The sequence below is a fragment of the Glandiceps talaboti genome, chromosome 10 (genome assembly GCF_964340395.1).
Source record: "Glandiceps talaboti chromosome 10, keGlaTala1.1, whole genome shotgun sequence".
In the NCBI taxonomy this organism is placed as follows: Eukaryota; Metazoa; Hemichordata; class Enteropneusta; family Spengelidae; genus Glandiceps; species Glandiceps talaboti.
In genome coordinates this window covers 2,345,001-2,362,388 of record NC_135558.1, presented here as the reverse complement: position 1 = coordinate 2,362,388, position 17,388 = coordinate 2,345,001, and the positions used below count along the sequence as shown (strand labels likewise).

The 17,388-nt window shown below is 37.5% G+C and overlaps 1 protein-coding gene across 1 annotated transcript in view; it reads right to left on the bottom strand.

Annotated features, from left to right (window-relative positions):
* Nucleotides 1-1,161: 1,161 nt before the first annotated feature.
* LOC144441105 (cyclic AMP-responsive element-binding protein 1-like) overlaps nucleotides 1,162-17,388 on the bottom strand; it is a 16,581-nt gene continuing 354 nt past the window's right edge. Inside the window, exons 2-7 of the mRNA XM_078130634.1 lie at nucleotides 14,928-15,037; nucleotides 11,474-11,605; nucleotides 10,379-10,643; nucleotides 7,901-8,068; nucleotides 6,882-7,023; nucleotides 1,162-4,456 (exon numbers count right to left, since the gene is read on the bottom strand). Of these exons, the coding sequence (XP_077986760.1) occupies nucleotides 4,312-4,456; nucleotides 6,882-7,023; nucleotides 7,901-8,068; nucleotides 10,379-10,643; nucleotides 11,474-11,605; nucleotides 14,928-15,011 (936 nt within the window). The 5' untranslated portion in view covers nucleotides 15,012-15,037 and the 3' untranslated portion in view covers nucleotides 1,162-4,311. The remainder of the gene's footprint in view (nucleotides 4,457-6,881; nucleotides 7,024-7,900; nucleotides 8,069-10,378; nucleotides 10,644-11,473; nucleotides 11,606-14,927; nucleotides 15,038-17,388) is intronic.

The window sequence follows — 17,388 nt, the reverse complement described above, 5'->3', positions numbered from 1 at the left end:
CTTACACACCACCATGTGTTCATCCCCACCAAACCCCTTACACACCACCATGTGTTCATCCCCACCAAAACCCCTTACACACCACCATGTATTCATCCCCACCAAACCCCTTACACATCACCATGTGTTCATCCCCACCAAAACCCCTTACACACCACCATGTGTTCATCCCCACCAAACCCCTTACACATCACCATGTGCATCTCACCAAACCCATTACACACCACCATGTGTTCATCCCCACCCAACCCCTTACACCACGTGTTCATCCCCACCAAAACCCCTTACACACCACCATCTGTTCATCCCCACCAAACCCCTTACACACCATGTGTTCATCCCCAACAAACCCCTTACACACCACCATGTGTTCATCCCCACCAAACCCCTTACACACCACCATGTGTTCATCCCCACCAAACCCCTTACACACCATGTGTTCATCCCCACCAAAACCCATTACACACCACCATGTGTTCATCCCCACCAAAACCCCTTACACATCACCATATGTGCATCCCACCAAACCCCTTACACACCACATGTTCATCCCCACCAAACCCCTTACACACCACCACATGTTCATCCCCACCCAACCCCTTACACACCACCACGTGTTCACCCCCACCCAATCCCTTACACACCACCACCAAACCCCTCACACACATGTTCATCCCCACCAAACCCCTTACACACCACCACATGTTCATCCCCACCCAACCCCTTACACACCACCACGTGTTCATCCCCACCAAAACCCCTTACACACCACCATGTGTTCATCCCCACCCATCCCCTTACACACCACCATGTGTTCATCCCCACCAAACCCCTTACACACCACCACGTGTTCATCCCCACCAAACCCCTTACACACCACCATGTGTTCATCCCCACCAAACCCCTTACACACCACCATGTGTTCATCCCCACCCATCCCCTTACACACCACCATGTGTTCATCCCCACCAAAACCCCTTACACACCACCATGTGTTCATCCCCACCCAACCCCTTACACACCACCATGTGTTCATCCCCACCCATCCCCTTACACACCACCATCACCACATAGGAATGAACCCTCTGGAGGCTTTGTAATGTCAGTTTGAACAATCCTGGAAACTTTTCAAATGAACAATACAACTATCCACATTCACTGTAATGATAACCAGTCAACTGTTTATTTTCATTGAAAACTGAATATAATATCAAGATGTTTGCTTGTATTTTTTTTAAATGACGACTTTGATGTCCTACAACAACCTGTTAAAAAGGCTGGTACAGTTTATCATAGCCTTTCTGTCTTTTGTACGTGCAAATAGTATGCTTTGATAAAATTGTATCTTAAAGATGTAGTCTGAAAATAAAGAATGGGACAAGAGTTACAGGCGTGATTAGTGTAGTAGTAGTACATAGTACATGTCGATTCCACACAAATTCTTACAAATGCAAATATGAATACAAATTAATGAAATAAATACAGTACAAAAGTTGTGGTTTGAAGGTTGATATGCATACCATTAAGTCATCATCCTCCTCATTGTACAGTATCAACACCTTGTAACACACTCTGGCTAAATCTGAATATACTATTTGAACTATTACTTGCATTTTCATTACAATAAAGATAAAGCCATTGAATACATAATTCAGAAATTACAAAATAACCACTGCATGTGTTCTGTTAAAATTAGTATCAAATACTTGCCGAGTTGAAATAAATTAACACTGACAACAATAAGTTCAGTAAAGAGCTTTGAAATGAAGTGTATAACTACTGCATGATTTGGAGCACCCATTTAGCCATAAACCTGTTCATCACTGCTCAGATTGCTTTGAGATCTGCTAAATTTACACACACCCATACTAATACCATAGCAACACATTGTTGGGACGTGAAGTCTGTTTAACAGCTATGTTATTCCTAAAATTACATCAATGGTATTATACCCCAGCTGATTGCACCAAGTAACTTCTTACGTGATTGTAAAAAGCAATTCCTAACCAATTCCATATTTGTTTTCACTTGAACAACACAGGTTATAACACACGAGCAGTTCAGTAAGAGAACACTGAACTTTTGATGTGTGCTGTTCTGATCAAGATTTTCAAGAAAGATAGATAAAAAACTCAATATCCTGTGCATAATCCAACTGTTTGTGGTTCATAACCCTTTGTATTCCTGCAAAGCTGATGACTATATCTGGTTATCAGTCGTCAAACTGCTATGGCATAGTCATTCATACACTTATGTAACTATTTTCAACATCAAGTTTGTCTTGAGAATTTACAACCGATATCTTTTTTAAAAAAAAGGTTGACCCTACTCATTTTCATTTGACTTTTAAAAGAAAGAGGCATAATATGACCCCCCCCCCACTGTTCATGAAACAATTGGCTAATATTCCTATTTTGCCGATGTACAAAGAATTCATATTTATTAGTATATATGTACAAAATCACTGTAAAAGCTGCTAGAACAAAAAATTCCTATGCAAATACAATACAAGTCAATTTACAATCTTTCATAAAAGTATTTTCTAGGTTTCCACAGACTGTGACAATAACCCTGTTGACATTGGATTCAAAAACTTGCCCACCTACTGTTGAAGGCAAATGAAAGGTTTTTTGTCAATGAAAACACATCTCAAATAAAGACACCCATAGATCTCCTAACACCAACCTAGTTAGGGCATGTATGGGGGACGTCTCCTGAAACTACCCTCAATGTGTATTTGGATGTGTGAACATGTAAATTCCTCCTTCCTGTGAGCTAGGAGATCATGCTGACGGTTGCTTAAATGTGAACAGGGCTAGTATCAAGTTGTATCCTAAACTCCGTCTTGAAACATGTTTGCTGTAGTTTGCCATCATTACTACCACTCCTGAAAAAGAGCTTTCGACAAGTCATCGTAATCTGTACAAAATAGTTGCACCTTGTTTGAATGACGATGTTCTACCATAATTACACAAATGTCACCTTTTCAAAATGTGCAAAAGATACCTTCACTGTGTACATGGCCAAGTGATTTGTGCCTTGTTTGACTAGCAATGTTCCAACAGCACATGGCTGACAGTCACCATTGTGCAATGTTTGACTGACAATGTTCTAACTGCACAGGGCTGAGTAATATCTGTGCCATGTTTAACTAGTAATGTTCTAACGGCACATGGCTAAGTCACCTTTGTGCCATGTTTGACTGACAATGTTGTAACTGTACATGCCTATGAGATTCACCTTTGCGCCATGTTTGAATGTTCTAATTTAATTATACAGCTAGGAGACTGTGTAATCTTTGTGCTATGTTTGAATGACTGCCTTATTATACATAGACAACATACGGCAACATGTGGGGTAGCAAAGATGATGGCAAACATTTTCAGAGTCAATACATAATTCCTTCTCCAAATGCCCTGACAAAGCAGTGCATTTTTATACAGAAAACATGGTTAACATACACACTATTAGTACCAGAAACCTGTCAACTAATCCTATATAATGTAGTGTCACTGTCACTTTCCAAATGTTGTCATATTGAGGTATAATTCATCTTGCGTGCAACTTGGCACTGATAACTACTGAGGCACTAAGTTCAACCTGTCACATCTGGTACAAAAATAGACTCAATAGCAATATTATACGAAGTTTGAAAATTCGTCACATACAAATAATATTTGTAAAAGATACACTTCAGCAGTTAGCATAAACAAAACACAACAAAACAAAAAGACATACAAAATAGTTACAATAACATTAACTTAATTTGAGTTTTTCTTTTCACACTGAAATGCACAAAAAATGCTTCACTTTTAAACATTATATATAGTTTACAAAAAAGGCATACAAACTCTCCATACATTAGTTTTATTTTTTCCTTTTTCCTTTTTTTTCCTTCTAAATTTCATTTCTACATGTTGTTTTACAAGACTGTTCATAAAACACCACTTTAAGTAGATTTTGGATAAAACAACGACTCAAAAAGATTCTTAAAACATCTAAGAAACAAAACCTGCTTCATGAAAACTCACAGCTATCAACAATATCAAATTGTATGACATACAGATAACTTTCTGCACAGCCTTCACTACTCTCTTTTTTAAAGTCAATTTTCTTGATGAGTGAGACTGGATACCAATCTTCCTCACCACTAGTAATCTGTACAATTCGGCTCTTTACACGAGACGCTATTGTCAATGCATACATACATGTACATATCTTACATATTGCTATCAGTGTATTAACTGACAGCTTCCATTGCAACATTACATGATGGTACCATGACTGTCAAAACACAGGAGTTATTTCTGATTAGTCTGACTTATGGCAGTAGAGATCTTTCAATGCTTTCAACTCCTCAATTAATGCTTTGTTTTGATTTTCAAGAACAGCGACCCTGTTTTCGAGGCATTTAACATATTCTTTCTTCTTTCGCCTACATTCCCTTGCAGCTTCTCTGAAAGATTAATGATAACGACAATCTTTATTTATACTGACTGACTAGTTCTAAGTTTTATCAACTTGTTTCCCAATAAGTCAGCAAGGGCGGCCCTCATGTGTATACTATTAAGGGAGCCTTCAATAATGATAAGTGGGGAAGGGTGGGGGAACTTAGTCAGTTTACAAATCAGTTTTTGGGAGGGCCACATTTAAGAAAATGAAATCAGGGGAGGGTCACATGATACTATGACTTATTTTTTTTATTATATAACTTTGCATTCTTTGTGATTTTGGATCCCACCATTGACATATCTTATCACAGTCACCAGTATACTGTAATATCAGTACAAATCTGTGTAATCACTGCTGACAACTATGCAATGAATCAATTGTTAGTTGTGAGGAGTGGATCTCACAGGAAAGCACTGGGAACAGTGTGGTAAGACACAGGGGATAATGCCATGTGGTGGGATGTCGATCTCAGTCTAGGCAATGTTGATAGAGCACCAGCTAGTCTTTGACCGTTGGGGGTCTTGCCTTCAACTCTGACAATAAAACCCAAGCACTGGGATCAATTAATGCAGATTGCACCCCCCCCCCCATTCCAATTACTGAAGGCTCCCTAATTACAATGAAATACAAGAAATTTGCATTTACATCACATACACATGGTTTGTTATTAGTCTGACTTATGGCAGTAGAGATCTTTCAATGCTTTCAACTCCTCAATTAAAGCTTTGTTTTGATTTTCAAGAACGGCGACCCTGTTTTCCAGGCATTTAACATATTCTTTCTTCTTTTGCCTACAATCCTTTGCAGCCTCTCTGAAAGATTAAGGATAACGATAATCTTTATTTATGCTGGCTAGTTCTTTAAGCTTTATCTACACTGAGAGCCGCCCCTCATGGGTTCAGTGTTAATGACAATGATATCAAAGAAATTCTCATGTACATCACTATACAAAGAATACAACATTAAGAATTCCAAACATACACTGATGTGCCACCATTTTCCACCCTGACCACTCCCCATCCCCAACCCCATATATACGAATATATATCACTGCCATTAGTGGTGGCCATATTTTGATTTATGCTTGATTGCTTGCTAAGACTTGTAGACGATATGATAGTTTGCATGCACAAATCACTACATAGTGTTCACATATGCATCACTTGTTTTTTCAATTAACTTGGACTTCATTATTATCAGAGATGTTGGGTGAACGTCAAACACAAAATCTAATATTTTATTCCGTAACAAAAGTTATGAATATGTTTTAGATAATGCAAGAGAATACACATGTTTAGGTTTTTATTTGTTGACTGCAGTGACAAATCCAACATAACCACTACTGATTGCAGCGTAACATGAAACATTCAAGAAGACACTGGTATACGGAGAGAGTTTCTGACAACGCTGCTTATAAGCTTAATGCTTCCCCCTACCCAAACTGTGTAAGTAGCGATATTGGAGATTTAAACTTAGATAAACATATCTATCATTTTATTTAAATCATTTTTGTCTAATATACCTGCACTATAATACCATGTTACTATGGTTACCAAGGATATCCTCAATGATTACAGAATGCCTATTTCCTTTAAGTATTATTGCTCTATAATCACATTTATTTTTGCCCCTAAGCACTGCATTAGCAAACTTGATATGGATGGGATCGTAAATTGCAAAGAACATTCAGTTGCTTGAAATCAATAAGTTTTGTGATTAGCTTCTGGTCAATGACAGTGAAGCTAATTTGGTGCTGTAATTTGGTTATTATCATATCTTATACTGCCAAATTGAGATCTTATCAAGAGCTTTACTTTTACTTGTATTTTATTTCAACTCCCCTCAACTGGTGAATGATTTCCACTAACATAAAACTTGTCAAGTGAAACTACTTTTAATGTCTTTTTTTAATACCAAGAATTAAGTAATAGTGAAAATCAAGAATAAATGTATTAAATTTTAAACATGTGAACCAAAATCTTGTAATTCCTAAGTGCCATCTTTACATAATGAAAATTTTGCTCGACGTTATTTCATTTTATGCAAAAGTGATATCACAATTCCAACAAGATCCACCATTGTCTCTCCCCAGTCTCTTTTAATTTCTATATGTTGGCTGTATATAATGAAAATCTTGCTCCTATCAATATGAAATGGTATCAAAATCTTGACCAGACCTAAGATTCTCCCTTCTTGGTCTCACTAACTTGCAATTTAAAAACCCATTTGTGAAAAAATCCTACAGAAAATACTGTGCTTGCATATTCCCTAATTCTATTATCAACAAAATACAACTTACTGAATGTACTCTGAAAGCTAACCTAAATAACAAGCTTACAAACGAAAAACACCAAATCATCAACTTGGCTCCAATTAGACCAGCGGGTAGCAAATTAAAGAGTCTTCAGAGACAATGAATGAAAACATACCTGTTTTTCATCAACCGTAATTCTCTCTTCCTTGAGGCCTCTTCTGCAAGTTGTTGTTGTGTTTGTAGGTTGCTAGGTGCTGCCATGACAACCCCTTGTGGTAATGATGTTGATGCTCGTATCTGATATGCTTGCATTTCACCTGTGTTATACAAATCAAGTTTTCTCTTAATATACAAACATTAGAAGCAGGCTCAGATCTTGTCGCTACATTAGACAATGTGTAAAATACTTTAAGACATGGACACATATTACTGGACAATTAAGATTATGACTCAGAGGTTGGTTGTGTGAAATTTTCAAAAATAATTAGCCCCATTCCCCTCCCCCTCACAAAATTGTACATACAGTGAATGATGGTAGTACTGATGACCAAATGATCAGTGTACTCAATATCAAGGATTTCACTACAGTGTGGGAACAATGGTAATACTAACAGTGTGGGAACTATGAGTATAAAGTTGGTGTCAGATTCAGAATCAGATTCAGATAGCGTCATATTGAGCATCATATATCCGAAGACACTCGACGGACTCAATCAAACCTGCCTCATATCCGAAGACACCCGACGGACTCAATCAAACCTGAAATAATACCGTCCTATTCACAAACTTTTGATGGAAGTTGGAATGTCTCTGCTTTTACAGTTTTTATTTGGGAAAAATATATGAAATAGAGTTGAAATACTTGTCACCGAGATCAATGTCTCGGGTATCTTCGGATCTGAGGCTATCAGATGTTCAATATGACACGCAATATGATGCTATCTGAATCTGATGCCAACTTTATACTCATGTGGGAAATAATGTAAAACTTCCAAAGCCTCCAACACTTAACACCATAATTTTGATGTGGAACCCTGGTTCATACACTATTTGCCCGCAATTGCACCTTTCACGTGCAAAGCAACCTTTGGTCACTTGTCATAATGGAAGAAAGCCTGAGGTCTAGCAGTGAGACTACATATCAGGGTGTTGGACCCTGCTAAAACCCCTTTTTTGAGAACAGCAAATACTCACCAGCAGCTGTTGGTACAAAGAACTGTTGACTGCCGTCCTGAGACTGACTGTACTGTACAATAGTTCCTGGTGTAGCTCCACTAGCGTTTGTCATTGTTAATGTCTGTAGGCCAGCAGGTTGAATTCCTTCATTAGCAGCAATTTGAATTGTCTGCGCACCAGAACCAGCTATTCAAAAAAATACACAAGATAAATAAATGAAAATTAAATTATAGCTTTTTAATGTTCTATTGACTTGTACACTGTACCTGCATTCATGATACTGAGAACTGTACCAAAAGACATTATACATTGTGGTAGAAAAGAGAATTCACTCAATTTAAAGGCCAATGTCAGATTAAGTAAGATTGAACTATGGTGTGAGAAAACTGTCTGATAGAGTTTAATATACAAAGCGATGGTCCAGAATCAAAGCGATGGCCCTATTTCATCCTTATTGCTCCACTGATTGAATAGTAGTAATCCAAGACTGTGGGAATCAAACATTGGGGTTTAAGTTTACATGCCAAATCACTGTCTAGTAGATTTTGTGGTAAACTTATATAATTTTCCAGGACACTGTTTTACTTTTATCACAACTAAATGTTTGACTTGTTGCATCAGGTCATATAATCAAAACTTTTATGATTTCATGGCCGATCATTTTGGTAAATTCCATTTTCTGAGAGAAACAGAAGTGAGTATATTTTCTTGAGGACTTTAAGGAGTACATGATCTCTTCAAATAACCTTAATTACAGTTTCATAGACATGAACGAAAGGATCTGTGACCTCAAAATTTGATGTTCCCCTACCCCTATACCATACACGCATTGTGACCACTAAAGCCAATTCCATGTCACTAACACACAAACTCTTGTGACATACCAAACTTTGATGTTCATCATCCTATGCGATGACTCTTACAAGAAATGTTACTTTTTTATTATTTCCACCCAAAAAACATCAAGTCTTCTACCTTTCTTTCCGAGACTCATTACCCTAATCCTATTTGCTTTGCACCTACACTCTCCTAATCCATACGGTACAACTGAATTGCATGGGCATATATTATACAAATTAACCTTGGAATCCAAACTTACACTTCCTGTCTTGGACTACATTTATCTTACCACTACAGCCATAGGGGTTAAATAGGATCATTTCTTGAATACCTCTGCCATACAACTGGGGTTTTTTCACATAGTATTCCTGAATCAAAATTGGCTTCTAAGCACATACCCTTATATTTCAATGCACTGTTACCATTAATGAAAATGTTTGTTTGGTAATACACCAGTTACAGAAAGTCAAACAACAACAATGATGATAAATATGGCAAGTGAAATCTCATTGAAATTTTTCATAAATTTTCAGTTTCTTCTAAACATACTGTAAATGTTCTGTAAATCTGGATATTCAGTGAATTGTTGAGAACAAGTATCACTGTATAGTTTATCTTTTTCCTCATAAACAAGGAATGTATTACTATGTAGTATTGACAATATGAGAAATGATGCCCTCTGTGGTCAAATGATCCAACTCTTTTTCTACTCTGCTTTATCACTATTGTATCATAATACCAGGTAGAATTCTGCAAGTATTGGTTATTTACTCAATTTGTCAATTATTCGAATTATGACTGCCAGTACTGAAAGGGGGGGTTCTTAGCAAATCACAGAAAGCATGACATAAATGTTTGCTATATTTCGTTGTGAGCATTGACAGGGATGTCACACAGGCTAGCATTACAAGTCTTGATAGTAACAAGTGAAAAGAGATATACAGAAACAAAGCTGGGATCTGAATGTCAACATTTCAGGTGAGGTTGGGCTTCCTCAAAGCTGGGATCTGAATGTCGACATTTCAGGTGAGGTTGGGCTTCCTCTAAGCTGGGATCTGAATGTCGACATTTCAGGTGAGGTTGGGCTTCCTCTAAGACGGGATCTGAATGTCGACATTTCAGGTGCGGTTGGGGCTTCCTCTAAGCTGGGATCTGAATGTCGACATTTCAGGTGAGGTTGGGCTTCCTCTAAGCTGGGATCTGAATGTCGACATTTCAGGTGAGGTTGGGCTTCCTCAAAGCTGGGATCTGAATGTCGACATTTCAGGTGAGGTTGGGCTTCCTCTAAGACGGGATCTGAATGTCGACATTTCAGGTGAGGTTGGGCTTCCTCTAAGCTGGGATCTGAATGTCGACATTTCAGGTGAGGTTGGGATTCCTCTAAGCCGGGATCTGAATGTCGACATTTCAGGTGCGGTTGGGGCTTCCTCTAAGCCGGGATCTGATTGTCGACATTTCAGGTGAGGTTGGGATTCCTCTAAGCTGGGATCTGAATGTTGACATTTCAGGTGAGGTTGGGCTTCCTCAAAGCTGAGATCTGAATGTTGGCATTTCAGTTGAGGTTGGGCTTTCTCCGCAGTACATACCTAACAACATTTTCCACTTGGGAAAATATGAAAATGTACAGTCTTGCAATGAAAGTTAAATTGTACTCACCGTTCGTGGTAGTCTGAAATGCTTGAATGGCGGCTGTACTAGTTGCAATTGATGTGATGTTACTAGCAGCTTCACTATCCTCTTGACTCGATGTTTCTTCGTCTATTCGTGGTACACCAGGTGCATCTGATGACAAATCGTTCAAAATTTTTCTATACGACGGCCTCCTTGACAAAATATCACGTCTTTTCTTAGTGTCTGATTCACTTTCTACTACAGCTGAACTTGCACCTCCTTCTTCTGAACCATCTTGTACTGTTGCTACCTGTATATCAAATATAAACTCAAGTTTTAAAATAATTCAACAGCTATGACCATAGTATCATGTACACTATTAGTTGCTCTATCATATACCACTATCTGTATCAAATATAAACCATTGAATCAACAGCATCAATCATAGCTGCTGGTTTTGTTTACTAAAATTAATCAATATTATTCAGTGTACAAAGAAATAACCCCTGGTAGAAAGGTGTAAGTGTACAGTCTGCTTTCTAAGAGAAAACACTTCTTGTTGTGAATCAAAATGATGACTTTGTTTTGTTGCGAGTTAGTTTTAGTGAATCAAAAGAAATTGCTTTATGTGAGTGGTGCACCAAATGGGCCATTGCAGACTGCAAACAGGAAATCGAGAATACAGTGCCCTCACTCAAATTGGGGGTATCATCACCTCATAGTACAATTTCTTAAGATGTTTGTTCCTGGTATTCTGTAGAGGTGTAAATCAGGGATGTTTTTCACATTGTTCAGACATCGAGAAAAGCAGCAGTGCTCTATGATTAAGTGAGTAACTTATACCGTGTATACCCCCAAGGTACACACAGACAGGAAGTAGAGTGCCACCATGGCAAATTCTGGAAAGGCCTATTGGCTTTAGAAGAGAGCCTGGTTGTCATGCTCGCCCAATTCAAGTGATATCTCACACATCTTGACAGATATGCTCAACTTCATCTGAAGTTTGCTCCATTCTGACAAATAACTAAATATAACTTCAAAATCATTTTATATGAAATTATCAATATGATTGTAATGTTCTACCATTTTGTATATTTTACAGCCTGCTTGCCTCACCAGAGACAATGTATACATACTTACATGTACTTGGACAGCTTGTAAAGGTGCTGTCTGTATAACTGAAGGTTGGTTACTGGCTTGAATTACTGACTGCACTTGAACTGGTTGATTTGGTATTGCTGTCACTACTATGGTAGCTGGTTGTGAAGTTGCCTGTAAAATCAAATTATAATGAAGAATGAAACATTTTGCTCATATTGTAACGGACGATTTTTGTATTTACTTGCCCCGCAGTACATTTGACTTGTCCTGAGCAATCAGACAGTGTGTGACACGGACAATACGCCGTATTCCGGTTATCGAAGAAGCCCCGAAAAGATAAAAGATATGATTGTTTGGCCACTAGGGGCGCTGTTTTAGAACCGGAAGTGAGGGCCAGAATTGTAGCGCATTGTTGCAAAGCATAGAGTCTATAGGCATCGTAACCACTGACTAAAGATTTTCTGTCATTCCCCGTAACTTTACGCTATAATATTGCATTATCGCCCATCAAATAACGAAATAGCAAATTAACCTCTTGTTCTCCTAATATTTCGCGTAAGTTTGGCTCTGCAATTCGACGGTGAGGAAAACCCAAAAGTAGCAACATTTTGAAACGGGTAGTACACTGACATCTCACTCACGTTTTCAGTGTGAACTCGTCCATTTGCGTTACCGTTGGAGAAATTGTAGCGATTGCTTCCAGTCAAACATCGGAACGGAAAAAGGTACAAAAACAGAGGAAAGAACCCTCAAAATCACAATATACGCTACAGTTATTGCAGCTTGTATAAAACCAATCTGATTAAAATCCGATGTAGATGTCGGCTAATCGTTCATAACTTTCGTTATTGTGCCTGAATTGACCTTCGTGGTACATGTTTGATCGCCTCCTCTACCGATCAGGACAAAAACGTAAACATGTACCACGAAGGTCAATTCAGGCAAAATAACGAAGGTAAAATAGCAATGAACGATCAGCCGACATCTACATCGGATTTTAATCAGATCGGTATAAGACATGGTATGATGAGTGAACCACATAAACGTTACATGGAAGGCCGATTCATTGAAGGGGTGGGCGGTGTGGTACATCAATCACAATAACAATATTTATGATTCGTTGCCGACTTCAATGGGTTTTTTTATACACTGATGGTCCTGAATGAAGAATAGCAAGCTAACCAAAGTGTGATAGTAAAGATGAGTATATCAATACAAATATGTTTATGCCAACTTATAACCAGTACATGAAATGTTTTTTTCCGGACAAAGTTTTATGATTTCACCCGTGGTGCTACACCACTGTTCTAATAGACAAGAAAGGCCTAAGTATGCGTCGACATCAGTTACAATATAAACATGTGGCTTGGTAATTGTCGACCGAACTCTCAATATTGCAATGACTGTAGCTGGAAGCTGTTCAATCTGATTAAAACCCGATGTAGATGTCGGCTAATCGTTCATTGCTATTTTACCTTCGTTATTTTGCCTGATATTATTTTTCTTGGTACATGTTTACATTTTTTAGCCTGATCGTAGAGGAGGCGATCAGGCAAGCTAAAAAATGTAAACATGTACCAAGAAGGTCAATTCAGGCAAAATAACGAAGGTAAAATAGCAATGAACGATCAGCCAACATCTACATCGGATTTTAATCAGATTGGAAGCTGTTGTCAGATTTGTAATTTTCTAATCGTTCTTTTGTCAAGCAACAGACACCAGTAAGGTAAAGAAATATGTTTATCATGTCTACATCGGGTATATTTCGAAGGTCCTCCGTCCAACTTTCAATGTTTCCGCTGTCGATTAGTTCTATCTTTTGATGCTTGACATCCACTATTCGTCTCCTCTTCCGTTCTCTCAGAAAATTATCATTTTCTAGTGTTTCAAGACCAAGGTTGACAGCATTTCTGGCGATATCTAGTAGATTTAGAAGTAGTAATTTTCCACTCTTTTATGAATGCACGGAGTTCTTTTACGCCCATTTTGTTGACAGCTTCATACATCGCCATACTATTAGATGCCATGACGAAAATTCTGGCCCTCACTTTGTCAGATATGGTGCGCCCTCTCGCGATACTTTCCTGCGAAACAACCGGAAGTTCGATAACCGGAATACGCCGTATTCCATTGTGTGTACTGAAGAACAGCAAACGTGTGAAATGCTGGTGTTGTTGTAAACAATAATTTTTTGGAAGGCATTAACAACCACTTGTTATGATGTGATTGACAGTTAACTTACTAATACTGCTATGTAAATTGTAGGATGATCGCTTTGCCCTTGATAAACATTAGGATGTTGCTGTTTGTCAGTAAACGCGCACAAAAGACACAAGCATTGTCAGTAATCTCAAGCAGGGCAGGCCCTAGTTCCAAGCATGGCGATACCACCATGCTTTCTCTATGCTAGGGAGAGCACTGGTTGGTGTTAACACCATGCTTTCTCTACAGTAGGGAGAACACCGATACATATAACTTTCACTCACGAGTCACAGCTATGGGTTCATTTTAATAAATTTAACTAAATGAATCAAAATTACAATATCCATTGGTTAAATTAGGTTTCTCCTTTTGAAAGGATCAATACATTAAAAAATGGCTTTCAGCAGAATATGAATACTTTAATTATTTAAAATAATTTATTTCTTTTCAAATTCAATCGGTCATAAGGACCCTAACAATTTGGCAAAAACTACTGGTCCTATGTAGAATCAGATGGCCTTGGACTGATGTTAGTTCCCACAAACTGCCTGAAAAGGAATGGCTATTGTACATACTTGTATCTAATGATGCTTGCTTGCTGTCATGAAGTTAGGGGGCCTCAACAATATGAACAATCCTTTCCGTGCCAGTTAGACCACATGAGATAGACCTTCAAGTTTGACAAACCTAGTTTGCTAGTCTCATCAAAATTACAGCACAATAACATACTGCATGTAGTAAATCAGACAAGTGATGTCACACAGGAAGAACGCATGCTGAGCTGATAGAGGGCGCACTATGACACTCCCTAAGTGAATCCAAGTATGTTCAACATTGGAAAACAGAGAAGCTGAATTACAACATGTGGGAATGGATTTTTAATCTTTGTGTACAATCATTTGATTACTTCATCAAAAGAAATGACTATGTTTTGATGACATACTTTAACTGTCAATCTAAGTTAGCCATTACTGCTACCATAAAGGCCCACTTCAAATTAGGATTAAAATCTAGGTGTGAAATATGATTGTTTGGTAGAGCTATAGAAAAAATTGGTCCAGAACCGTTATTAAAATAACATTAATGCAATGACCCAGGATTGAAACATAGCCATTAAGTTTCTTGAGTACAATCAGGTCAAAAACAAACAAGAACATAACACCACATTTCATTTTTACTATTACAAGAAATAAAACACCTGTTTTTGGCCTTATCAAAGACTACTAAAAACTAAATTAGTTTATCAAAGACTACTACATACTACATGTCATGAGGAAGTACATGTACTCACTACTTGTTGTTGTGCCTGTTCTGAATCGTTGTTACCTGCTGAACTTGATGTCTGATTGGCTGTCTCCTCCACCATACTGTCCATACTACATTGACAAGATCACCCAGTAACTGAAAATACATAATACCTCAACTTGTTACTGCATGCCAATATCATACATCTTGAATAATATAGGGCTCTGATTTCACTCTAGTATTGTTCATCTCCCCCACCCCCTGAAGTTGATGCTTTCAGAGATGTTTATGTTTGCACACACAAAACAGTTACAAGCTGCCAATATACAGCATCAAACTGACCACTCATTGAGTGCCTTTTCTGGGTACACTATCTGAGAGTGTGCTACCATATACAGCTTTGAACACTTCAATTTCAAGGGGAGGGAAAGATGAAAGATACTGTAATCTGAGTCCCTTGATTATTCAAGACAGCCATTATAGTGAAGGAGCCATATTCAATGATTTTATATCCACAAATCAACGATCACATCTCCCATAGATTATGATCTTTCATATTTTCATGGTAAAATGGGTGACATCTAATCCATCCAAATAACTTTTATTTATTCAAAATCTTGTGTATGCTAGATACACCAAATTTTGTGTTTTGTTTAAAGTTAATTCAGAATTTTAGCAGCAGATGGACAAACAAAACAAGTATGTACATGTTGACAGGAAAATCCCTCAAATTATGCTACAAAATATCAATATAATTTTAATCCCAGTACTAGTGGTATCTAAACTGAAATACATCTCAAACATTCAGGCTTTAGCACCAAATGTTGAATCAATATAATAAATCAAGCTTTGTTGAGTAGTTTTTGCTGCCAGTTGCCCTCACACATATTTACAGTGATACACACACATTTTCACAACAAAGTTCCAGTTCCTCAATCTTTCCCAGTCTAGTCAGTATCAGACTATCGAAGACTCATGCAGACCAAGCAAGCTATTGTATTAAGCTGTGTGTGCCTATCATCACAAATTGCTTGAGTCATTACTCCAAGAGTATTGAAGAAATATTTGTCCTGAGATTTTTATTACATACCTCCAATATTTTCAATTTAAAACAAATAAATGAACTGCCCTGCAAATGTTTTGTTCAATGAACTAATTAGTAGTTATTTTGTAGGCTAACTGCATTCTTGAATTTTATCAACTGATGTCTTTACAAACTGCTAAAATCACAAATACAGCTGAAGTTAGAGTCCTTAGATTCGACATCAGAAGTTGCAAGTTTGCTTCCCAAGTGTTAAAACCAGACCATAAACTCAATCACCATGTTCCAGCACTTATAAACCACAGGTATCCAACAAGAAATCGTAATGTTATTAGAAACTTTAAAGTAAGAACTTTACGAAAAGAACTCAGTCCAGTTGTTTACTGTGTCAATTTGTTGCAAAATAGTTGTTGTCTCTAGTGTGTCTCGTCATTGTAATTTGTTTTTTAATTGTAATGTTACTTCACACTTTTTAGTTACCAGCAGTGTCTTTGTCCTTTAGCTGTTTTAAAAAGTAATGTAACAATTGTAATTTGACCATTAGGTCACAATGTTTGGAAATAAACTATCATTATTATTATTATAATTACAGTTCCAGTAGCACCATGCAGCAAGTTGATTGTATACTTTTTTATCAATTGTGAACTTTTCATATTTCATTTTTGTTTTTCAAATTTGTACCATACCACACTCTCTGGTAGTGTGTGTAGCGTAATAAAGATTGAATATTGAAATTAATATGAGACAGTGACATTACAGGGTTGTCAAATTTCAGAGTTTATTTTGTGTTTGGCATAATTATGAATTCACAACTGGCTAGGTTTGTGTGTAGTTTGAAGGTCAAACACAGCATATTTACTCACATCATACATTACAATTTTTAAAAATATAATTCAAATATTATGTCAAATTTTAATATCAATGAAAACACTAGCAATTAAATGACTGTCATGAACAATGATCACACATTTTTTTATTTTTCATCTGTGTTCACACGTCCATCACACAATATGGATAATGGAGTCCATTTTGGGAGCTAGTTATGGCTTCGATCCCGCCCCACGGAAAAAAATAGTATGGTCGTGATAGCAAAATGTCACTTCTCCAGCTGGCTCCTGATATTTTAGGGTTTCAAAATGGAATCGAGAAGTGGGGGCGCCCTACTTAGCAGACACTAGACACCGAAGTCTCAAGGAGTACAATACGATCGCATTTTCATGAAAGCTGCCGCTGGTGATCGTGGAAAATTTGATATAAAAACACATTGTAAATGTCGAAAGGTGGGAAAGGAAAGCTAGTTCAAAGGTAAATTGTTTATCAAAAGCCGTGCGGGTTAGATTGTTTAGACAGTTGAATCACGTCTGAAACTATCACTGAATTAAACTGATAATACAGCTTTCGTGTACGAAAAATCCACCCGAAATTCAACACACAGACGAGTTCAAATGCTACCACCAGATCTTGC